At 22.2% G+C, this 26,972-nt stretch overlaps 1 protein-coding gene across 1 annotated transcript in view; it reads right to left on the reverse strand.

Annotated features, from left to right (window-relative positions):
* Window positions 1-564: 564 nt before the first annotated feature.
* Window positions 565-26,972, reverse strand: part of LOC105363763 (dystrophin, isoform B-like) — a 75,266-nt gene continuing 48,858 nt past the window's right edge. The window contains 13 exon segments of the mRNA XM_011501535.1: window positions 565-1,451; window positions 3,627-3,737; window positions 4,111-4,225; window positions 4,549-4,845; window positions 5,269-5,613; window positions 5,892-6,331; window positions 6,640-6,725; window positions 8,118-8,234; window positions 8,236-8,308; window positions 8,938-9,074; window positions 9,481-9,636; window positions 10,261-10,523; window positions 26,060-26,226. Coding sequence (XP_011499837.1) covers window positions 1,345-1,451; window positions 3,627-3,737; window positions 4,111-4,225; window positions 4,549-4,845; window positions 5,269-5,613; window positions 5,892-6,331; window positions 6,640-6,725; window positions 8,118-8,234; window positions 8,236-8,308; window positions 8,938-9,074; window positions 9,481-9,636; window positions 10,261-10,523; window positions 26,060-26,226 — 2,414 coding nt within the window. The 3' untranslated portion in view covers window positions 565-1,344.

Raw genomic sequence — 26,972 nt, forward strand, 5'->3', positions numbered from 1 at the left:
TCTAATATAAAGTATATTAAAATTGCAATCAAATAAACATAGAGCTTTTTACTGTATATGTATGCATACGCTCATATATATTTATATTACTAAATAGTCATAATACATGTTATTTAAATAAAAACTTGATTTTTCTTTATTAATGTATTTAGTAAATATACACACACATGCCTGAGCACGCGCTCCATTTACTCATTAGTGGAACAGAAGAACAACAAAATGGTACTTTACACCAAAGATCGAATTCCTTTTCTATTAAAAAATCTATTACATTTTTCGTTCATGTATAAATAATATACGTTTACATAATAAGGGTCAATTCGGTTTTATTTTTAATTTCTTTTTTCATTTTCTTATTATATATTCTATGTTTTTTTAATATTAATTTTCATATAACAGATATATAAAGTTAGAAAGATTATAAATTATTTTAAAAAATTAATGAAAATGACAAGGAAAATGGAATTCAGGATTTTGATTAGATAGATTATGTAAATTATAATTCTAAAACTTACAACAGTATATCATTTAACAGCTTGCTTGTTTTTAGTATTACAAACATTATTTAGAATTACTTTTTTTATCTCAACTTCAAATTTGATTACTTTTTTACGTTTTTTTGATAAGTGTAGTAATCTTAGTTATAATAGATGTTTAACAATTGGTTCGCTTATTTTCTGATTATTATAGTACATCACATTATTCCATTTCTGGAATTTTTCTCATTTATTTTTTGGCAATGATATGACGAATCACAATACCTACTTTAAAAGATACTATCCTTTAAAATAGCTATAGCAAATGAAGCGCGGAAAAATTACTTTGTTCTTTTCTTAATTTGCCACTATTCAATAAAAAGAGTAATTCCTTCACTTATACAACAAATTTATAAAATACCTAAAAACATTGTGGATTGTGTATTAAAAAATTTATCTTAGTTTTTTTGATCTGATATAAGTGTAACATTTTTCATTTACATTTTTATAATACACATTACCATTTTTCTGTAAGTATCATATCTCTGATATAAAATAATTTAAATTCATTACTTTTGGTCACTGATTCAAAATAATAATTAGTAGCATAATAGACAATTAATAACATTGATTGTGATGACTCGCTTTCTCTTCATCTTCTAGATCTATAATTTATAATTTATGTTTAATATTTTTTATCCACCATTGGATTAAATTAAAATCAATGATTATTTCCATATACGTATGTAATTGTATATATGTATAAATAAGTATGAGTATGAATTTGTGTTCTACGCATATATATGCTTATAGTTGCAAGTGATACTTTGTGAAAATTTGTGTTTGTCTTTATTATTTTGCTTATGCACTACTTGAACGCAGGTGGTGGAGCTCGCTGTTGCTGACTATTTAACTCTGGCTTACTGTCTTCAGTCATTATGGTCACTAAGTCACCAACAGCCTTGCTTAAGTCATCTAAAATATGATACAAATTTTAATTGATGTAAATGATTTATTATTTTTTTATTTTATATATACTTTATTTAAAAGTGATCTTAAATATTGTGAAATTTTATTTTCTATATATGTAAGGTTTTACAATAAAAAATAAAATTAATCGACTCATAGCTTTAATATATTTGTTTTCAATTAAATAAATTTAGGAATAGAAAAAACATGAACATATAATTTTGAACCTAAATACTCAAAATAATTAGAAAGATTAAAAAATTAATTAACAGCATGTAATTAGATAATTTATCATTTTAATTACAAATTTATATGTGGTTTTGTCATACACAAAATATTTCAATTAAAATTCATTTTTAATTCTTGAAATTACAGTAAAACATAGTTTTACAAAAATTATAAGTTTAGTTATAAAGGATAAAAAATATTATACACTAATATATAACAATAATAATATAATAATATAATATAATATAACACTAATTATTATAAATATATCATATTAACAGCTTATGAGAAGTTCATGGACAATTTAAGATTTATAAAACTAAAAAATAATACACAATATTGTATGTTTATAAACTTTTATATATTATTTAGAATAAATTAATAATATAACTTTTTATATTTAAATGAGTAAAAGTGTATATAAAATATATAATAAATATCAACTGGAATAATTGAAGATATTTATGTTGAACTGGTTCTTACAAAGTTAAAACAAATGATAACTTTTATTTGCAAAATTATTGTTTCTCATGCCAATTTTAGAATAAATTCAGCTAAATATTAAAATTATTTTTAAATTCAAGAAAAGTCCAAATCTAAGAAATAATGTTATCATTATAAAAAAAGTCATTTTAATAAAATTTTTCTATAATAATAAATGAAAGTCAACATATATGAAATATTAAGTATAAACGTAATTATTATATATTATATTTTATTAATTACAATAAAAAATAATTTCATGCACAAATTTAAAATCAAAATTAAGATATATAAATTAATTTTATTGACACATATAACCAAACAACAATGTGTATATAACAGATTTGATACTACTAAATTTTCATAAATTTACCTTTAAAATTTACATTAAAATGGTATGTACATTATAAAATATAATTAATTTGCCAATATTCAAGAATTAATATTTTTTATAAAATAATATTCTGTTACAAATGTGTGAATGACTAGAGTATAATAAAAATATTAAAATTATAAAAGAAATTGTACATATTAATATAAAATCACTTTCTACTCGCACACTTATTTATTTTGCTTACCTTTTTACATCCATCCTAAAGTAATAGCACATAAAATATTAACATTTTTAATGAAAGGAATTATAAATATAATTATTTAATGGAATTTATAAATTCAGTTATTTAATTAATTATCTAAAATTAAATTTAGTGATTAATATTTTATTATATAAACGTAATATCAATGTTAAAGAGATTACAATCAGTTACAGATAGTTTTATTTATTTCAGTTTCATTTTTTTTAAAGCATACAATACTTTAAAGTTTTACTATTAATTTTTAACTTATAAGATTTTAATTATTTAATAAATCAATTGTAATGATTCTTTTTAATTTCCATAAGAATTCATTATTATATAAACATTACTAAAAATTGTTCTTTCTTTATTAATTTGGATGTTTTACATACTTTAATTAATTAAAATAATTTCTTTACTAAAAATTTGTAGATATTTAAATAGTATTGTATTTAATTATTGTATTAAATTTTAAACTTTTTCATTGAAGAGAAGGATATTAATTAAAATACATTGATTGAAACTATGAAATGAGAAATTAGATAAATCCAAATAATAATATTTGTTTACTGACTAATACTAGTTTGTGAACAATAAAGAATCGTTTATTTCAGTGTTTTAAATTTGTTATTCGAAGTTGATAAGTAGTTAAAAACTGAATAAATATTAAAAGATATTTTATTACCAAGTATTTGACTAATTATATATTTTATTTAAAATAATTGTGGAAATAAGAAGCATAAAACATTGTATTTGATTTTATCAGGATTTCACTTTTATGAAATATAAAATTTCAACTGACAATGTAACACAAATAATAAGAGTTTACTTCAAATGAGTTTATTATTAAATTGAAAAAGCAGATGATAAAAGAAGCTTTAATATGAACACAAACCTGCCATGTGTAAGAGGTTGCCCACATTATGATTTATGCCGTGAGAATGAGGCGGCGGCGGTGGCCTTTCTAAGCTGTTTATTTGACCATCTCCCGAACCTTCACCACCAGCTAAGCCCAAGCATATCCGAAAAGCACAATTACATAGAGAAAAAAGGATATAATGCACACAAAAGTATAAAAGAAAGTGACAAAGAGAGAGAATATAGATTTCTAAAGTTTTTATTTTTAGAATTAAGCAGATCTAATCATTTTAAAAATGAATCAAATAACTAAGTATAGCATAATTTTGAATACCATACATTTACCTTATAATAATCAAAGCATGAAAATTCACAAAAATCGGAAAATAAATTTTTTCTATTTAGTAATACAATTAGTATGCATATATATATATATATATATATATATATAACTCAAATGTTAATATAAATGACAAAATTTTCAATAATTTTGAGTTAAATATAATATTTGTTTAATATACCTGATGAATCATGGTAATGCCCATTGATTTTAGCAGGAGAATCAGTAGCTAGTTGCGAAGCCGTTACACTTCGTGTTTGTAGTGTTCCAGTTTTAGACGGGGATGATGCATTCGGCTGAAAATTTCAAACAAATTAATATAGAGAAATATAACATTATTTTATTTTGTATTCTCATGATACAAAAGTTTGTTTAACCTAGTTCCCTCAATTACAATAATGTATTGTGTATTAAAATATTCAAGTTTCTACAATAAAAATATTACTTTGTGATAATTATAAGCATACTAGCTTAATACATATACATTTTTAAATATATATAAAATAAATAATTTCTATTAAATAAAATTGTCTCAATTTGTATTTCTTTAATATACACTGTGCATATATAAGTAAAAAATACATATTGATTAATTAATTGCTACATAGTATATGCATACATCATCGAGAAGTTGCCTTAGTCTCTGTAATTGCGCTTCAAGCTGTCGGTTATGGTCCTCGAGTATTTGCATACGTGCTTCAAGCCGTCCTTTGTGCTGTCGTAACAGCTTCGCCTCAGCAATCATATCACAGTCGGGTTGTCGACTCGAATGAACGCCATCTTCCGGTGTCGAGCCTGGCGTTTGCTTTGAACGTAGCCTCTCATACTCCGCTTGTAGCGTTGCATTTTCCTCTTCTAGTTCACGAATCATTGCCTCGAGCTCTTCACGTTGTTCAGCATCAATAGCCGCCATTACCTGTTGACGGCATAAATATTAAGCATACCTTATTAACAACTATATATAGCATACATTCTACATATTGCAATTATGAAGAAATAAATGTAAAATTATGATGCACTTTAATTTAGTAAATATCTTATAAACATTTACACAGTATTTGCAAAATTCAATAAAATAAACCAATTGTTAAATTATTGAATATGTAAAATATAGAAATTAAATGTATCGTTTATAATACGGTTTAGTGATTTTCATTATTTTGTATACAAACATATGGGTTTAAATAAATTTATTTTATAAATTTAATTATTTGAAAAGCAAAATTGTTGTAAACAATATAAAATACAAAAAAAAACTTTCACTGAATATTAAAGTTAAGATCCATCTTGATATTACTTCAATAAATTACTTAAAGCATTATTATTATATGATTCTTACCTGTACTGGACTACGCGGTACGTTGGATCCATCGCCACCATTAAGATTCTGGCAATAATGAGCTATTAGTTGATGTTCATCATCACTATCAGGTGTTGAATTACTTCGAGTACGAGATAATTCAACCTCTGCCAATCGGGAAGCATAGATTTCAAGACGTGAGTGCATATCCTGGCTGAGTGAGTTATGCTGCGGTGATGGCGCCGGACTCTCCAAAGCATCACCTTCAAGAACTGTTTGCACTGGTAAGTAACCAACTCGTGGATGTTTTTTAAAGTATCGTTTTGACTTAAATTTGTTACGCAAAGCGCGCGTAAAGTCTCGCACATCTTCACCGGATGTTGTCTGCAAATAAATATGCATGATTTGGATTTAATTGCATTCAAATTTCCTTCGTCTAATTTCATTTTTCATCCCTTCTAATATTAGATTTTTGCATAATTCTTTACATTTTATAATTTTTGACAAATCCCTTTATTTAACTTATTGATTATATGATACTGCCAACCTTTTGAACAATCAAGAAATATTTTATAAAAGTGTCGAACAAAATGAATAAGTTTGTATATTATATAATCTCAAAATTATAAATAATATAAAATACAATAATCAAAAATACTGACCGCTGTGCAATACTCTTGCATTGGATGCGTAAGCTTATGATTTTTGGCCTTTCTTCCTGAAAAAAAACATCCTTGGCACATGTCGAAATTGAAACATTTAAGACATCTGTAACGGAAACCCATAATTGGATATTCTTTACATATGTTGCATTTGGCTTGGTGTTTGGCATTTTCAGCCGCAGAAAGTCGATGCAATACTGGTAACCACACCATACTTTGGGGCTCTTGTTGCAACCAGCTTAAAAAATTTACTGCCTCAATTTCAGTCTTGTCTCTACCAGCTTTTTCAAAGCAACTACGCACCGAAGGTTCAATATTTGATCCCCCGAAGGCTGCAACCTCCCCAAGCTGCCGAGGTACTTGAATGCAATCATGGAGAAGTAGTCCAAGTTTTCGTTGGTCCACAAGGCGATTCGAATCAGCAATTAGTCGAAAAAGATCTGACAGTCAATGACTTTATTATTTCTTTTATTTTTATAATCGACGTCTATCAAGAATAAATCTTTTCGTCTTTATAATATTACATTTAAAAAAAAGGATTTCATATTTTTTTTATTCTTGAATAATAGCTTTACTACAAAAATAATTTATAATTTATAATTTATTTAAGAAAGTGAATAATCTAAATGGTGAAATTGTTTTACGTATAACTCAAAGCAATTTATAAAATTATGCGTTAAAATTAAATTATATTAGATTATAAATTAATAAACCGATGGATATTTGAAAAACCTTGTTTTATACTTACATCTGTATTTTTCTTCCAAATATCCTTTACAAAGTAATACCAATCCAACTTTAAAAGATAGAACTCGAATTTGACCTGTTCTTTGGCTGTAAAAAAGTATGAACATTTTACGATTTCATTATAAAGACGTATTAATTACCATATTTTTATACATGTTTATCAATGTATTACAAAATTAAAATTTGTAAACTCAAATTATTTTTTATTTAATAATTGAAAGTAAATTCTGAACAAAGTAATTATAATTCAATTAAAAAATTTATGGAAAAATTATTTATTCTTGGCAAATTTTCTAGTAAAATACATTCAAAATATGGTTTAAGTAAGATATATTCTCAAAAGCCACGTCTATTTAAATGGAAATTTATTTCTTGTAAAGCTAATAATTTACTTCGATAAATAATTTTCATAAAATATAATTGTAATGTTCCAAAAAAATTTTTTTAATTTATTGTTTAAAATAAAAATTTCAACCAATTAACAAATCTATAATTTTTAAAAAATTAAAAATTTTAGTTTTAAAAATCTTTAATACATTTCATGCGCAAATGAATTTAAATATCTTTAAAAAATTGGTTTTATGTCGAAGTGCTGATATTTTTAATACATATGCGTCATATAATAAGAGTTCTAAATACATTTCGTTAACGATGCAGTAAGCACGTAATGTGGAGAACGTTAATCATGGCAATAGTTGGAATTATTATCGAATTTCATTCATTGTAAATATGAATCCAATATTCAATAGTCATATGATTTATTTAAAGCTCTATAACAACCGTGAGATTTGAACGAAGAAATTATAATATATCACTCATCATTCTGAGCTTTTCAACATATTTATTATAATTCTTTTTTTTCTGTATTATTTTTATCCTTATAGCAAAAGACTGAAAATTTTTCTTTTATATTTGCACTATCATAATCTATTTTAGCCTAAATTGCAAATTTATGGTATAGTTATACCACGAAAATCAATCTTATCTTATCTCTATATATACTAGAGTATGAAATAAAAACGTTCTTAGAATAATTTATTCTTCTTTTAATATTTGTATTATTATTTTTGCCCTAGTTTCCTAGTTGAGCAGCAGTCAATAATTTCATTCTAACAGCAAAATTTTGAATGATACTAGGTGTAATAATGATACCTATTTTGCAGGATAACAGAACTTTAAAATTTAATAAATTAATATTTTATTTTAGTTTTTTATTTATAATATTATTAATAATTTATGTTAATATTTATGGAATATGTAGTAATATTTATATATATATATATAGACTCAAGTTCAGCATACCTATGTACACGTAGCATACCCACATACAAAATTTAATTTCGACATGATTAAATTATATTAAAATAATATGTTATATACATTTACTTTATATTTATTTTTAAATTCATAAATATTTTTATTTTAATTATATTACGAATCGTATTGCATTCTTTATGAACAATAAGAAGAATCTCGTACCTATCGTAAACGTTAAGTAACCAATTAATCGCAAGATCTATGCAGAGTGATATAGACATTTGGGTTGGATTTTCAGCAATAATAAGTTCGTAAATTGAATTAAGAACTGTGACCATTGAGCTTATCATTCTGAGCTCGGAGACCGTGGCAGTCGAATTGTTCCAGTGCAGTGGAGAGGCTAAGCATATCCACTAAAAATAAAATACTATTTAGTAATACTGTTTTCCAATTATTTTTTTTTTATATATTATAGCTTCCTTAATTCAATTTAATTTTGTTACGCAACCATAATCTTCAATATTTAGAGCGATAGGAATTGCATCATAAAAAATTTTCCTAATGAATGTTTTTTTTATTTAAACAACTATTACATAAATAGCTGCGATTAATATAAAATCAATGATAATTATTTAACATAATTTATCTATACTAAAAAATATAATATTCTAATCGTGAATCAATTTGAAAATGAGTAACAACACAATAAAAATAATACTTTATACAAAGTTAAATGTTCAATTTAATTAAATTTTATACAATATATTTATTGCTAATTTACATTGTCATTCTATTATTTTAAAATTACAAAATTATAGAATTCACTGGAATTTTTTTTAACTATTTAGATGTGTGCTCTTTTTGATAGTTTGATAGATATAGAAAATTTTGTTTTGACTCTGCGAGTAAAGTATTTAAGGATTTAAAACATTTTTATTATTCTTTAACTAATTATAAGAATATATTAAAATGTCTTATATAAACAATATGAAATTAAACAAAATATAATTTATTATATTATAAATAAAAAATTATTACTTACAGTTGAGTCGCTTCTGCACTGTTCTTAATTTCATGGCTGTTCTGTACGCAGAGAAACGAACCTCATTAAGGTCTCCTAGTGAAGACATGAGTTCTATCATTTTTGGATGATCCCAATGCGTTGTTTCTAATTGGTGACTATATAACGAACAAAGTTAGTTAAAATATTTATCCTTTTTACATTATACGTTGAATTTTAATAATTTTTTTATTAAAATATCTATATAATGTTCGTTTAAAATGTTCAAAATTCTTAAATATGTTAATTAAATATTTTTATAATATAATTTTTGTAACATTTAATATTATATATATATATATATATATATATATATATATATATATATATATGTATATAAACAATAAAATAGTTTTTAACAATTTTATGATACTAAATTTAAAATTTAAAATTTTAATATTTCAATAGATAAATCTACTTTAGTCTATTTTATATTCAAATTAAAAAGCAAATAGATAATCTCATTTTGAGTACTATTTGAATATATATTTAGCATATAATATAAAAAGATCTACATTTTCATACTTGATATAGTAAGGCACTTTGGCAGGCGTGAGCGCTCTTTCCCATGGCGCTTCGACGCTACTCGCCAGGAATGTTTGACTACCTGGAGCGCTATCTTTCCCAAAGTCATTTAATAATTTGTAGCGTTCTTCAACCGACACCTGAAGTACCTTCCATCTATACAGAGATGATAATAAAATAAAGATAAATCGAAAGTAAAAAATAAAAAATAATCCTAAGGTCTTTCTGTAATATTTTTAGTAATTAATTTTTGTTTGGAGACGGTCACTCGTTCATGATTTGTAGCTATTTATGATATAATACAAAAATATATAATCTATATAATACAAGATAACATATATTTGATATTATCTTATATAATATCAAATAATATAAAATAATAATAAAATAAAATATAATATAATATTGGGGGTTAAATGGAAAAATTCCCAGTATAATTTCGGCAAATAATATCGCTTTTCAATAAAATTATGATTCAAATTATGTTCTTTGATCGTATTATTAAATGGGCTGCATTTTTAACTTTAATGAAAACATATATTTACATTAAGTAATAGATATCGTATATAATAAATAGAACTATAGAATTTTTATAACATATAAGTATTGAATAAAAAAATTAATACTTTTATATTCTTATATTAATATTTATTCGAATAAAATTAATCTCATTACAAGCAATTTTATTGGTAATTGGACTTCGTATGTGTAATAAAAATTAAAAAATTTATTAAGTCTCGGGGGCAATAAACGCAATAATAAAGTAGAAAATTTACATACCTGGTATTGAGGTTTTCGTGTTTAGTAAGTAGCGCATGCGAGACAATGACATTGCTAGACACGAAGGCACTCGCTTGCTCATTGGCTTCATCAATAAGCCTTTGAATGGGCGCAAGACGATCACCAAATTTCTGCAGCTGTTCGAGCTCCTCTGTGGATTCGATATCGGTAATGTTGATTGCCTGCCATCCGCTTCGAATTGCTTCTGCAGCAGCTATTTGCGATGACACCTCCTCCAATGACTTTTGGAAAATGCATAATTTCTAGAACAGTTAAGAAAAAAAGTTAATTTTACAAGACTACTTAAAAGTTACTTACATATATCATACAATATCTACTAGAAATTTTGCATGTATTTCTTTGTCTTATTCCAATTTTGTTTTACTAAAAATTTTATCTTTTATCTCTTTATAGAAGTATTACATTTTACTTACATCGTCATATTTAGTACTCTTCTTAACGATTCATACTTCATAAGTATATTATATATGTCATTTATCGAAAAGTATAAAATTTATATAATTTCTTAACCAGATAAGTAGAGAATCAATGTATTATGATAAAATTTAGATTAAACAGCTATTCATTTATTCATTTAATTATGAATATTCTAATATTGAATTTTTTAATTAAACATTCAATTAAGTCTTTCTTTTGAGAGAGCTTACTTTGTAAATATCTTAAGCCTAGTTTTTCTACAAAACATACATAATAAATACATACATTGTTTAATTATTCAAATTATTATTCTATGAATGACGTAATGAAAATACATGAAAAAAAAATTTACTGAAAAAGTTATAAATGTTATAGATTTTTAAGTTACTTTTTTATTTTTTTAAAAATTAATGTCATGATTCATTTATTCGATTCAATCTATGTATGAAATAAATAATTCTAAATTTTTCTAAAATTGAGTAATTTAGTAAAATAAATTAATAAATACAAAATAATCATGTATGTTTATTTTTTACAAATGATTTATTTTGAAAAGAAATGCAATTAAAAAAAATGAAAATCATAAACCGAACATTAGAAGGATCTAGTAATTATTTAATATATTCATTTGATTATTTATCTTATTTGTTATATTTTATTATATATAATCACTATTTATTAAATTATATTTGGATTTAATTTTCAAATGTAAAATATCGTCTTATCATAATCTTATCAATAGTACCATAAAATATATTTTAATGAACACTTTGAAAAATTTTTGTCAATAGTAGTTAAATAATAAAAAATGATAATTATTACGAAACACTGAGTTTAATATTTTTCAGTAATTGAAATTGACTTAAAATTTTCTATTTCAAAATTTTAAAATATCACTTATGAAATGCCAAATTATTATTTTGCTTACTATTTTCTAGTAGAAAATTAGATAAAAACAGTTCGATACATAGTTACAAGAGATAAATTTAGATGTAAACATTCATTTTTAGTTAGTACATGGTTACACATAGTTCGAAGGATAACTTTCTAATTTTGCAACGAATATATGCATGGACGAATATTTGTAATTTTCTCACATTTCGCATTTAACCTTTTAACTCTTATTACAACTTGTAACACTTCGTAAGAGTCGTTCTATATAATTTGAGGAAGTGTATAGACTTACAGGCATAGAAGGTACGTCGTATGTTTGAACCTTTTAATCTTAGTTACTTCGCATTGTTAACTATTTAGTTCATCGGTATATGGTTATTGAGTTTTCTTCAAACAATTAATTTAATGCATCATTTTAACATCTTTTATATTTTTCAATAGTAATTTTTTATTCAATTTTATTAAAAAATAAATAAGGTTATACATTATACATATAACATTTTTGCAACTTACAAGTTTTATATAATGCAAAAAGTTGAACTGTAATTATTAAAAGTAACCTTTTCTTATAAAAATGTAAAAAACATGATAATGTTATTTATAATTTTGTTTATAATTACATACACTTATTCATAAAATTAATTGAGACCTATTACGTAATTATTAATATTGATAAAATGTAATATAATATTAAAATCATATTTATAATTTACATCGGAATTTATATTTATTCCCAAATTTATTCTATTCACAATAACTATTTATTAAATTAAAATACTATATATTGAAGTATGTAATAATAAAAATACGCTTTATTCTAGAAATGCGCTAGTAATATTTGCAATATATATATTATATATTAAAGAAAAGTACCGACTTATTATGGCCTATTAATTAAAATGTAAAAATTAAATTATTAGTATTTATTATTATATAAGTAACATAAATTCTCTAATCAAGACAAATATTATGATATTTTTATTTGTTGATAAAAAATTATAGCCAAACATTCTCTGGATCATTGAGAATAATGAAGTTTTCATATTACATAATTGTCAGACAAAATCCCAGACATAATTAATTTAAACATAAGTAATTTTTTTATATTTAATTTATTAATAATTATTTTTTAATTAAGTTTCAAATTTATTTGAACGACTTCAAAACTATAAATAAAAAATATAATATTAGTTAAAAATTTCTGTTCTCTTAATTATTTTTAATTAACAAAATTTGTTAACTATTTATTATTTTTAAAAATGGAAAAATATTTAACGTTTTTATACTTTATTAAAAATTGAAATTATTGTTAAATTAAACTTAATAAAGCTATTATTTTTTAAATAATATATATAAGAAAAATAAAAAAACAAAGCTTAACTCTGGTATTTAAATTTACTACATATAAGAAGCATTTTTAATTTTTTTTCTCATTGAATACTATAATATTGTTAGTGTATAATAATGAAATAAAAAAGAAAAAAGAACTGCTTAAAAGAAAATAAATACGCACTTTGACAATCTATGTAATTCAACTATGTGTGCAATCTATTAATGTCAGCATTTCATAATAAAGTATTTCATACCTTTCTCTTTTTATCATGATCCACGTATATTTTTTCTCTTTCTTCTACTATTACAACTGTTCCTCCTTTTTCTTTTCGACTTCGTTTTCACAAAGGAAAAATGAACTTACGTATGCATTCCAACAATATTAGTTGCACTGGCAGTAGCAAAAAAAAATGTGCAGTGTATTGGAAAAAACAACGAATTGAAAAAAAATAGTTATAATACATATTAAAATATATTTCGAAACAATCACTTTTTATTTTCTTTTAAAATAATATGATTTATTATTAAATAATTACATTAACTTAATTTAATTAAATAATATTTAAAAAATACATATTGATGTGTAAATAGTTATTGTATTATTGATAACCATACACATAAATTTGTAATTAGAATTAATAAATATTTTATAATACAATACTTAGTTAAACTTGAGAAATTTTCAATCAATTGTGATGTTTAGACGGTTATAAATAAAATAATGAATTATAATTGTAAACTTTAAAAGTACATGCAAAAAATATTAATTTAATAAAAAATATGATAGTACTAGTTATTCAGTTGAATGAAATATTTCTGTACTACAAGCAGTATTATAATATAAAATTCTTGATATTAAACAATTTTTTATGAATTGGCTTGAAAAAGTATTATCAAAGAATATCCATAAACCCCTAAATCTAAAGACAAATGTATTTTTTAAGCACAAATTGTCAATACTTGAAGTGTGAATACTTTGCGCACACTTGAACGAAATTTAAAATTAAAGATGACATGCAAAAGCTATGCGGACTTGTGGCTATGGTCGCGGGTAAATATCCGCCTTTCTACCGGATATATATCAGTGGAAGGATTTGCAGATAGAAGCAAGTAACTGGATTTTCGGTATACACAAGCCTACATTGAAACTACAGAGTACATTCATGTACCCACACGGTTTCAAACGCCAGGTAATAAAACTGGTTCGCCTTCGAAAGCCGTTCTCGTTCCTGAATATATCTCGCGAGATACGAGAAGCCGAGGTTAACGCACGCGATGAAAACGCAGCTGCCTTAATTTTCAGACTGAGCTTACGCCGCCAAAATGCCTTTGCATTTTTTCTATCTTCTTATCCGTTTCAGGAATACTGGCATTAAAGCTTACATTAAATTTAAGTTTAGCTGAATAATTCTTAACTAGAAACTTTAAGCTGCAACGTTTTGTATTAACCAGGATTTTTATCAACTTTTAATATTTGAATCTTGTTTATAGTATATTCTCGTTAAAATATGAGTCTGGATTTGGAGTTGAATTTATACGTTAAATTGTACTGAGAATTTAATTAGAATAAATGATAGTGAAACCATATGATAATATATTTATCAGAGCTGTATTTAAAAGATTTTAATATACATTTTTCTTTATTAGAAATTTTGTTACCATTGCAACATTTAAAAAGTAATAATATTATATCATTGCTGTGCTAATTTCAATATCTTTAATTTTATTGAATACTTATATATAAATATATTTTATAATTAATAGAGTGATTAAATAAATAATGATTTTCTGGGCAGTTGTTATCTGCAAATATTCAAATTCTCCTTTTTAACGAAAAATTAGTATAATTTTCCAAAACAGCGCTTTGACGACACTTTATTTGTCATTGCACGATAAATATAGTGTACACTAATTCATTGATTTTATTTTCGTATCTGACAGGATTTAATTCATATCACATTTCAAAGATTTTAGGATATTATTACTTAAGGATCTAAGGAAAATAAAGATAACATAAATTATAATTTTTGTGATAATAAAAATTTAATTTTTAGCTTTGTAGAATAGAAAGCTATTTTTATTAATTAATTCTTAAATTGCAGTTTTTTATTACAATTTTTAGATCTTTATTAAATTTCTTATTTAAGATAATTAAGAACTTTATTTTCAGATTTAGTAATCACTCACGTTGACCAATCATTTATCAATAAATCTGTATATCTATTATAGATTCGGGATTCGATACCTTATGCTAATAATTGTTATTTAAACGCAAATAAAGAAAATAACATTGTTATTTATACTCAAAGGATATAATATTGATATAACTAATATTGGTATTTAAAGTCAAATGAAAAAAATAATATCATTATTTAAAGTTCAATGGAAATAACATATGATGGATAATATAAAAAATCTTTTTTTCTAACCTCGTAAACTTTCATTTAGTATATTGATTTAAAAATTAAAAAAAAATTGTGATTTGCGCATACCAAAATAGAACTCTACCTCTTCCTTTTGAAAAGATGAAATGACCTCATAGTAAAACTGCTCGGCCATTGAGAGGTCAATTTTGAGCGACGTTTTATCAACGTTCTCATCTAGATTCTTATCTTCATCTTTATCCAATTCATAATCTTTAATTGCGATACTTCGTCTTGACAACATTTCGATCCCACCACTATTAACCAGTTCCATTTTTTCTTGATTTTTTTTTATATTGATTTTCTAGGATAGATTAAAATTTATTAAGATTTGCGTGCACTCTTACATGCATTTTCTTACACTTTTTCTTCATCTTTATCACAGCCGAATATCATACATTTTGGTGCCATCGAATTCTCTTGCTCAATGCTGAAATCGCGCATATCTTGAGTCATGAATGTATATTTTCATTGTTCTCATTTATTGCATTTATTATACTCGCTTTTTGTAATACCTCTCAGAAAAACATTTATCAGATGAGTACAATCATTTTTTTCTAAAACATATTCTATGTTTTTTACTCCTCAATTCTCAATTTGATTTGGGTACAATTGCATCATATAGACAGGCAGTCAAACATATGTAATCAATCTTATAGTCAAACTTCAAAAGTCATTATTTCAGTAGCCGTTATTTTATTAACTTTATGCATACGCTGACCAGCATTTATATTAACTGCTTGGTTTTGATTTACTGAGAAGCTATCCACTGATTTTAAGAAATGTTGACTCGCCTCTCTAATAAGCTATAGCAGCGATTTATTCTGGACAATACACTCGTATTAGAAATAGAAAGAATTATCTCTAGCCAAAATGAATAGAAAGTTAGGGTATAAGAATATACAAGGAAATAGCGTATATAATTTTTTATATCTTTCTGAAAAACTGCTTTCGTAGAATATGATTATAACATACTACTAACTGAATATTTTCACTTACAACCTTAGTAGATTAATATGTTAGTAAATTAATATTAATATGATATGTATAGAAATCTTATTTCTATTACTTACATATAAGTATCATTATATATTAATACATATAATTCCAACCATTTTTATAAGGAAATATAATTTTTGCTATTTCCTTGTATTGAAGTAAAAAAAGTTGTTCTAGAATTAATTTCAGCTTTTGATTTAGATTCTTTATACAATAACAAAGGTATTTTTAATTTATTATTTTAAATTTCGTATTTTAAATACGAAATATTGAGTGAGAACATATTAATAGCTTAATAATTCCTTTAAATTGAGTTGAAGGCATAAGGTTTGGTAATTTTGTAAATTTTTATTAAAAGAAATTTTTGTCGCACAATGTAAAAAGTATTTTAATTTGATCGATTATTTTTCGAACTATATAGATTAGATATTTATTTTGAATAAAGAAATTATAGTAATTAATACAAAAATATTAAATTTAGCTTAAAATATTTTTAGATTTAAACTAAAACATTAAATAAATTGTATTTTAATTTAAATGTTGTACTATTTTTGAAAATATAAAAACTACTGTTTGCGATAGTATAATTAATATATCAATTGCATTACGTTTCTTTTACCTTTCAATAAAATTATTAATTTAACTAAATAATTAGAATATTAATATTATTCTTAACAACATTGATAACTCAATAACAAGGCATCATAAAATAATGATCAGTAATCTAATTATTAAAAAGTTTTAATATAAAATTAATAATTATAATATTATTTTGAGAATATAATATTATATTAACATAAAATATTTATTTATTAGTCATTACAGTACAGCTTTATTTCTTAAATATACAATTATAAATTTTCAAAACTGTAATACTAAGTAATTTTAATATTTTCATTTTACAACAATAATACATTGTATATAAAAAAAATTATGACTCCACAATAAATAATAATTAAATTGTTGCAGGATTTATACAGAAGAAGAATCATAACTATACATAGAACATATAGGAAACTCTAAATCTAAAAAAAATACTTTAAAAAAAGAAATTAATAAACATTTGAATGAATTATATAAAATGCAAAAAATAAATAATTACAAGACATTGTAAAGAAAAGTGAACAGGCGATTATGAAAGTAAATTGGAATAAGTTGTTCATTATTAAATTGAAAGTGTAACGATTAGCATTTTCTTATTGTACTAAATCGAATGAATTAATATATTAAAAAATAAGATTGCTTACAAAATTCACGCAAAACGAGCACCAAAATTAAGATAAAAATTGTAATTAATTAAAAAAGAATGAATCAATACATAAAAAAAGAATTAACAAAAGGCATAGTTTAAAAGTATACACACAACTGCACACACGTTGACAAGCGAGAGTGAACTGAGGAGAGTAGTACTGGGAGAGTGAAATAGCTGCCTATGGCGAAGACTTGTGTGCGATGCTACGGCGCTTGCGGGAGTCGTCACTCCCTTCTACCCGCGGCGCGGAGTCCCTAACGCTGATTCTCTCTCGTCCACGATCTCGTTTGTGCATGTGTTTGCGAGCGTGTCACTAAATGTCGGCAAACACAAATCCCAACGGGTTCCAAGAGATTTCTAACTGAACAACGGCTCCTTTTCTGTACTTACTTGCCTCTCAGCTCTTTCAACGAGAGACGGAATTGTTTTTCTCATTCTCTTTGTATTTCCTTCTCACTTTTCTTTATATTTAATAGTCACTTTACTTTATTATAAATAAATAAAATTAATTTTTTAAAGAAATGATAATTTTTTAATATCGTATGACTATTAATTATTTGTACATTTTTAAACATTGGTTTACTCAATTGATATAGAATATTTAAATATAGCCTAATATATTTTGTATGAAAAAGTTAAATGATTCATAAAATAAGAAAAATTAAAATTTATAGCGGTAATATTCCTCTTTTATAATGTTATTATCTTATGAAATACATAAAAATTTGAATCTTTTTCTATTTCTTGTAAACCTTAACAAACTAAATAAATTATAAGTTAGATTTATAATATATAGATACTATGTATAATATATTTGAAAAATATGTTCTACAAATAGTAAATAATAGCACTGATTTGTATAAAAATTAAGTTTTTTATATATTATATAATTACTGATTTAAAATAAACGTAATTATTCTACTTTATGTTAAAAATATATTTATATAAACTTCAATTTATTTGACTAAATAAAAAATTAAGTATACGCATATCTACAAATATTTTTCAAACATATTTTCATAATCTTTCAATCTCATAAATACATATTTGTAAATTTTAGTATACAATTATATAATATTTGTATAGTTATATATTATAGTTATAATAAAATTATAACTATATAATTATTTGATCGTGAACTATACATGAAATATTTTCATATTGTCAAAATCTATCATTCCTATATACACACATATTTAGAACGTTTGTAAAATTTTATAATTAAAATATATATATTACTTTTAATTAATTTTTTTATTTTTTATTTTTATTAGTGTATTGTAATAAATATATAAAACTATAATACTATTATAATAATAATTGAATTTATGTAATGGGCATATTTTTATAATTTATTATAATGAATTTTAAACTAATTTTAAACAAACGACCTAATTGATATTCGATTAATTATATTAATTATTAATTATTTCTTATTTTACAGCTTTCGAAATTATTTTAAAAATAATATTTTATTAAATTAAATATATTTATAAATAATGTAATTTCAAATATTTAAATTTGACAAAATCTCTATTACACTATTTATTATTGTATATATTGAATAAATAACAATATACATTTATATCTGTTATACTCTTGGATTTTTATAATTATCTTTCATTTAATATGGCTTTTGTTTAATTTAAAAGCATTGTTTGCATTTTATATTAATAAATATTATATAATTATTATATATTTTTATAATACGTTTTATTCTATATTATTAATTTTATAAAATGATTATTTTTATTTTCAAAAAGATTTTTTAATACAGTGCATGAATTTTCATGCAAATAAAAGAAAAGTTTTAGATTTATAAATATATTTTTAAAAATCTTATTCAAAATATGTTTTATTTATTTTAATCTGTTTATTTAATTACACGTTTATGAATCACACTGAAAATTTTTTTTTCTCCTTCACTCATTTTATAATATTATAATATACTTGGATTTAAAATGCTAACTCAAACTTAAGTCGAGACTCGATTGGCATTAAAATTTACAGTGATTTTTTCTTTTCCTGTCCAACTTTCTCCTTTTCTGTATAAATTCTATATAAATTGACATTAAATTTTTTATGTAAAGAGCTCTAGAATTTTCTAATTTAGATATTTTTTCAAAAAAATTATGACTGAATATTGTTCTATATTTTACAAAATCTTTATTTTATTAAAAATAATAATGTAGGTATTGGATTGATAATTTTTAAATTCTATTATTTGTTATTAATAGACAATATTTTGAATAAATTATGATAATCTCAGAAAATATTAAGTAGAATATTGCAATCGTAAATTAAGAAAATTAAGTGACAATTATTGACGTCAAAATTTTTGGTTAAGTTTGTTTATTGAAAACGTAGAAAACAAAAAAAAAAGTAGAGAATAGATAGTATTAATGTAAGTTTATAACAGTTACATGATTTGTACAAATTACCAACCATACAAATACAATCAGTGTTAGAATCGTTAGAGCAATTATAACTAATATAATAATATTATTATAGAATCATTTTTATATACTTTTATAAATTATAAATTAGTATATTTTATCTGCAGAATTAATTTTGTAACTATATATTTTACATAAATATTAATATTCTAAAAATAACAATGACGACAATAATAATAAAAAGAATAATAAAAATGTATCAAAAATCACATTTGTTCAATTATTTACGTATACAGTGATTAAACGAATGATTTATTAATAAAAAGTTAAATGTACTCTTATTTATTATCAAATAGTCTCTTCCAGTTATATAAAATTTTATTGTACAAATGCCATTTTACAAGATTTTCGATGTTTATAATATTCCAATATGAATATAGATTCTTTTTGCTGCACTTTCAATGTCAGTTCTTATGCATTTGACTATATTTAACTCAGATTAATCACTGAACTACAACTGTTTTACTTATTAGCAATGGTTTTTACTCATATTCATTGTATATGCATTACAAAGTTACAATATATTTTGTTTATCATATCTACAATCAAATGTATCGAAGTTAAAGATAGAAGTTAAATTAAAATTCGAAAATTATTACTTTCTTATTTCTATAAAATACTTTATTTCTTATCACTATTTTTAAGATTTTTGCGATTAATAATTTTTTTAAATTAAATTTTTAAATGGTAAATATCATTAACTAATAACATATTGTTTAATTGATACATATTATAGAATGGAAAACACTAGTAATTTTTTAAATGATTTAGAAAAGTTTTCTAGAAACATTTATCATATTATTTATAAACGTCGAACACTAAATTATTTTATTTATATGAACGAATGATATTATTTTTGAATGTCATGCAAAATAATATGGCATTATTTTATTCTTCAGATTTGTTGATCAGTGATGTTGAAAAAGTTACCTTAATTTCATGCAATACTTGGTCAGATAAATTTGTAAAAATGAAAGTACAATAAAAACTTACAAAGTATATATTTATATTATATTGTATAAAATTAACCTGTAAAATGGTTTTATGAATCTATTGTTATGGACTCATTATCAATAAGTTCGAATAATAATTTTTTGTTATAATTAAAAATGTTTAATTTATTAGGAGATTAAATTGAATTATTATATGTCATTATAAATTTTATTTTATTTTGTAATATTAATTCATTTAATTTTTTAATATTATTCCTACAAGAATAAAAACGAATTTAATATGCGCTTCAATTTTATATCTTATAAATTGAAATTCATATTCAATTAATATAAGATATGAATGAACAAATTTTTATTCATTTTATATTTTTTTGATATAATAAAGCTGTTTTTATTTCATACATAATAAATTATTGTTATTCTATATAAGTAATTTTACAAGAGATATAAATATTTATGTAAAAGTATAATCATATATGTGTATATCAATAGTAAACATTAAAATTGAATCATTTTAATTAAAAAAGGGTATGTAATTAATAATGAAAATTTGTTCCGAAATCATTTTAATAAATTAATGAATTTTTAAAATCCAAATATTAAAAATATTTAAAAATGTATATTACAGTATATCTTAGAATACATAATTATACAATTTTGAAATTTATATACTTTGCATATATAACTGAATTATTTTAAAAATTATAACTGAAATATTATTTAAATCATAAATAATATCTTGTAAAGCTCGAATTAAATTTTTGAATTTTATAACTTTCATTCGCTTTATACATTGCATTTTCTGTTATATAATTGTATAAGATTCATGAATACATTTGCATATATTATTATTATTATTGTTTTTATTATTATTATTTTTATTTTTATAAAAGAACTAGTATATAATTTAATTCCATAGTAAAATGAGAAATTTTTATTAATCTTATTACACACGATATTGAAATTAGTAGTATTAATAAATTCTAAATAATATTTATTTGAAAATCCAAAAAATATAAGAATTAATTTCCTAATTAAATGAATTAAAATTTTTAAAACTTGTTTAGCGAAATACATAATTTATACTTAAATTTAGCTTTTACAATGATTATATTTTTCTTATACATTACATGTATTACTGTACATGTATGTTAACAATTTACGGTCATAATTTGCTAAAATAAAATGTAATAACACATTCTTGTTCTAATTCATGATCTGCATTACTGATAATTTTTAACAAAAACATGTAAAAGTAAAATGTAAATTACAATATTTCATACGTATATCATTAAATCCCAAATTTCAATAAATTCTTATTAATTTTTAATCTGATTGTTTAAATTTTGCCTTAAATGGTTTCATTAATATTGTCTTCTTATCTTATCTTATTATACAAATTTTATTTTACAAATTTATTGAATCAATACTTTTCTAAGTGTTTATATTTATTTATTTTTTGTTATTGTTTTCGACTTTCCTTTTTTTAATTTATTCTATAAATTCTATATTGGATGTATTTAGAATTTTGGCTTTTGCTTAAAAATATATCAATTTTATATTCATTCGCTTTTTGTATATTCAGTACTTTTGTATATTGGATTTATTTATACATACTGTCTAGAGAGCAATAAAACTGACAAGAGTGTGTAAAAGTGACCGGAGTGTAAGCGTAAATATTTTCAACCAAATATTTTATAATAGGCGCAATAATTAATTATAGAAAGAATTTCTGTTCATAATTCCAGTTACAAATTATGTCCATTAAAAAGCATTTGGAAATAAATGGTGAAAGGGATTTATAACTATTTAATTGTTTGTGTTAGTCTTCCTTTCTTTCTTGTTTGTGCTGAAAAGAAAAATAAACGTAGAAATTTTTTCATTATACATACGAGGAATGAAATTATTTTTTTAAATAAATTAATTTTATCATATAAAATCATAACAGTGCTTATTGGAAAAAGAAACTTCAACGTTTTAAAAATAATTATTCTAATATTTCAAGATATATATGAATTATGAAAGTATATATTTCGATTTATATGCAACAAATAGAATTAAAATAATTTATAAAATAAATATTTATACAAGATTATTTATACAAGAATAAGATAATATATATATATGAATCGAAATATATATTATCTTATTCTATACAATTACAATTACTCAAAAATTACAGTTAAATAAATTATAAAATAATTAACGTTTATTATTTTTAGTAGGAGAAAAAAATATTGAATTTTTATGTGAAATATTTCATTTATTTCTTAATAATATTTGTATCTAATTTTGTCATTTTTAATAGAATAGAAATCTTATTAGATTAATACTTTTTTTAATGAAAAGATCTGTGCGAACAAAATTCTGAGTAATAGATGTTGCATCAAGATCATAGAGGACTATGTACTTATTTTTAATAAACAAATTTTCTACATTGGCTTTAGTAACAAATAGTTATTTATCAATAATTCTCAGCAGTTTATATATAACTTCATCAAAACGTTTTAATATATTCAAATATTCTCAAAAATAATTTTAGATCTAATTCTTCATCTGATAATCAAAATTTGTCCTTTTTTATTTACATTCTGAATTATAGCTTGATTTTCATTTGAATGCTTATTAGATTGCAATATAATGTAACAATATTATAATATTTATTAAAGCGATTAATTTAATACACCTTGCTACATAATTATATTATTACATATAACAGAAAAACTATGAAACTGTTTTATTCGTTATAGATCATAAACATCTAGTATTCTTCCCGTATTGCCATAGTATTATTTATTAGTCATTTAATTAATAAATTAGAGTTTTGTTCTATTTCCATAAAAATTACCATTTGGATTTAAAAATTAATATAAGTAAAATAAAAGATAGATAAATAATAAATAAGTTATATATAAAGAATATATTAAATAAAAAAAGGGAAAAATATCCGATATTTTCTTCATATTAGTACTACGGTATTAGTTTTAGTATTTGCTGTTCATTCATTCTTTTAAAATGTTTCATTGTATCGGTTGGTTCAAATAATAGAAATAATACAAACAATTTCTTTAAAACGAATATAATAAAAATAAAATTACGTTATATTTTAGAATTATACAATAATCCATAAACTATCAAAGTTTCTTTTAAAAAACGCAAATAGGCAATTATATTATTATGAAAATAAGAAGTACTCGTTTCGAATAAGGATAAATTAAATAAAAATCGATGAAATTACTGATCGATTGAGAATACCCAAATGACTAATTAATTAAACATAAATTACTGTTGTTCTATCATTAATTTTTATAATAATAATAAATAAGATAATCTTAAACAATAGAAATTCAATTTTACATCGAGTCTCAAAATTAGCAGATAATAGGTTGATTTATATACAAAGCTTCAATGCATTTGAATTATGAAAACGTTCTAGGATAGCTTAATGTCTTTGGATGTATATTTGTACTTATAACACTATAAATGGCTTTGATATATTGTTGTTCCCTGAGACTATACACTGACAAAATTGAACAAAAATTATAGTTATATTTAATTATATCTATTAATCAAGCTAAACGAGTAGTTATTCGAATAAAACGTGATCGGGTAACAAATGAACTCTTTAATATTTATTCAAATAAGTTATCTTGCAATTGATATTTTAATTTTTTATATCAAATCACCAATTTAGTATTAAAAAATTAATTATTTAGTAATTATTAATAATATTTTTTTTATTGCGATTTTTAATTCTTAATTATATTATTTTATTTATTATATTTTCCATTTTCTTTTGAAATTTTGATATTTATTTTTTACTTTATTTCTTCCGACTTAATTTTTTCCTTTCATTAATTACTTTAATTTCTTCCTTCGTTAGAAGTAAAAAAAATTATTTAAAATCGAAATCTTTATATGAACTGCAAAATAACTTTATTTATTATTTTAAATTCATTAATAAATAATAAAAAATTTTTTAATATTATTGACATAAAGAACATTTATATTTCTTTGATATAGATTTACATGTTAGATTTTTTAAAGGATTTATTATATAAGAAAAATATGTTTAAATTTAAATACATATAGTATTATTATAAGGAATATTTAAAAAACACATTTCCTTTATATTTTGACTATAAAAATTGTTCTGATATTACATTTGACTATGCTGTATTAAAATTATTTGAGGACGTTTGAAAATGAATTAAAAATACTATTAGAATAATTATTTTTATAGCAAATTTATATATTTGTTCAAAGTAAATAAAAATATTATTCATTAATATTGATATGTAACTATTTGTTACACATATATGTTTTTATAATTGTTTCATAGTTCTGTTTATTAAATTTAGATCTGACTACTCTATAAATATACATTATATGCTATTATTATAAAATATTGTGAGATTATTAATATAAATACTATTAATATAATTAATATTAATTTACTTTCAATTTATTCATAATTATGTTAAAGTATATTTAATGAAATTATAATTCATGGTGATATAACAGATGATATCAATAAAAAATAAATTAGACATTTTAACTAAAACATTGTTAATAATTTTGATTAGTATTCATAATTAAATCAATTTGCTTATAAATATTATAAAAATAATTATAAAATTTTAATAAATTACGTGGAATACATATTTTTACGATTTCGTAACAGTATTGTGTATTTCAAATATAACTATTAAAAAGAATTTTAATTATCTACAACAAATATGTTCTCAAATATATTTTTATTATATGTTATTGATTGATAATAAATTGTGTATGAAATAACTAATAAATTAGATTACTGTTTAAATTGAGATCAAAGTTTGTAATATAGTATTTTGTATACTGTATTTCTATTATCGTAATTTTGAAAAACACAAAATGAATAATGCAGATATGAAACGCACTTGCCACAAATATATCCATTTTTATGAAGTGTAAAGAAATAAACGAAGTAAAATAAAATTAAAGAATATCGAACAATGCAACATAAATAAAGTTTTTCTTTCATTAAAAACATAATAAATAAACACTTACCGTAGCTGTGTCGTCAAGTTTTCGCTTCCAAGAGTCACTACGCTCGATAAGGGCATTCCATTGCTTCGAGAGCTTACTCACTTCACGGCGTATGCTACTTGTAAGCTCACGCGCTTGTTCCTCGGTACTCTGATAACCACGAGAGTTGCCGTCAAACTCTAGACCGACTAAAAAATTAATGAAAATGAAAATAAGCATTAATATTTAAGGTTTTATTTACTAAAAAATACATAAAATTATTAAAAAGAGATTATATTTTCAAAAGTAGACTTCACTCTTTTAGTTAGCGTTTTGTAATATTAAGAAAAAACTATAAAGAACGATTAATTGTCATAATAATGTTAATTGTAATAATGTCAAATAATGTTAATAAAAATACAATTTTATATCAATTCTTTAAAACTTAATTAGTAAGTCTTTATTCCAAGGATTATATCTCAACAAAAATCTCATGTTAATGGATGAATATTATACTATAACGTTGAATATTTTCCATAATTATAACTACTCCGTTTGTGGCTAAAGATATATATAATCAATAATATTTATAATATTTTAGCTAATTTACATATAAAAATTATAACAAAGGGGTAAAAAATCTATTAATTTACACATGAATATTTTAAAATCAAAATATTTCGAAATGAACAGATACCAAATTTCCATGTCTTTTTTAGGCATAGTGATGCAAGTATAAGTTAAATTTGTTAGAGTTGAAATAAAATCATTTTAATTATTTTATCGTTGGATTTACTATAATTATTTGATGATTTAAATATTAAATTAAATGAATTAAATTATAATTAGAAAATTATTTTTGTATATATTTATATATTCAAAGTCTATTATAAAAATGAAATTCAAAGATATTCAAAGTGCTTTTATCTGATTACACATTACCAATAATAATAAA

Source organism: Ceratosolen solmsi, unplaced genomic scaffold, assembly GCF_000503995.2.
Source record: "Ceratosolen solmsi marchali unplaced genomic scaffold, CerSol_1.0 scaffold10, whole genome shotgun sequence".
Lineage (NCBI taxonomy): Eukaryota > Metazoa > Arthropoda > Insecta > Hymenoptera > Agaonidae > Ceratosolen > Ceratosolen solmsi.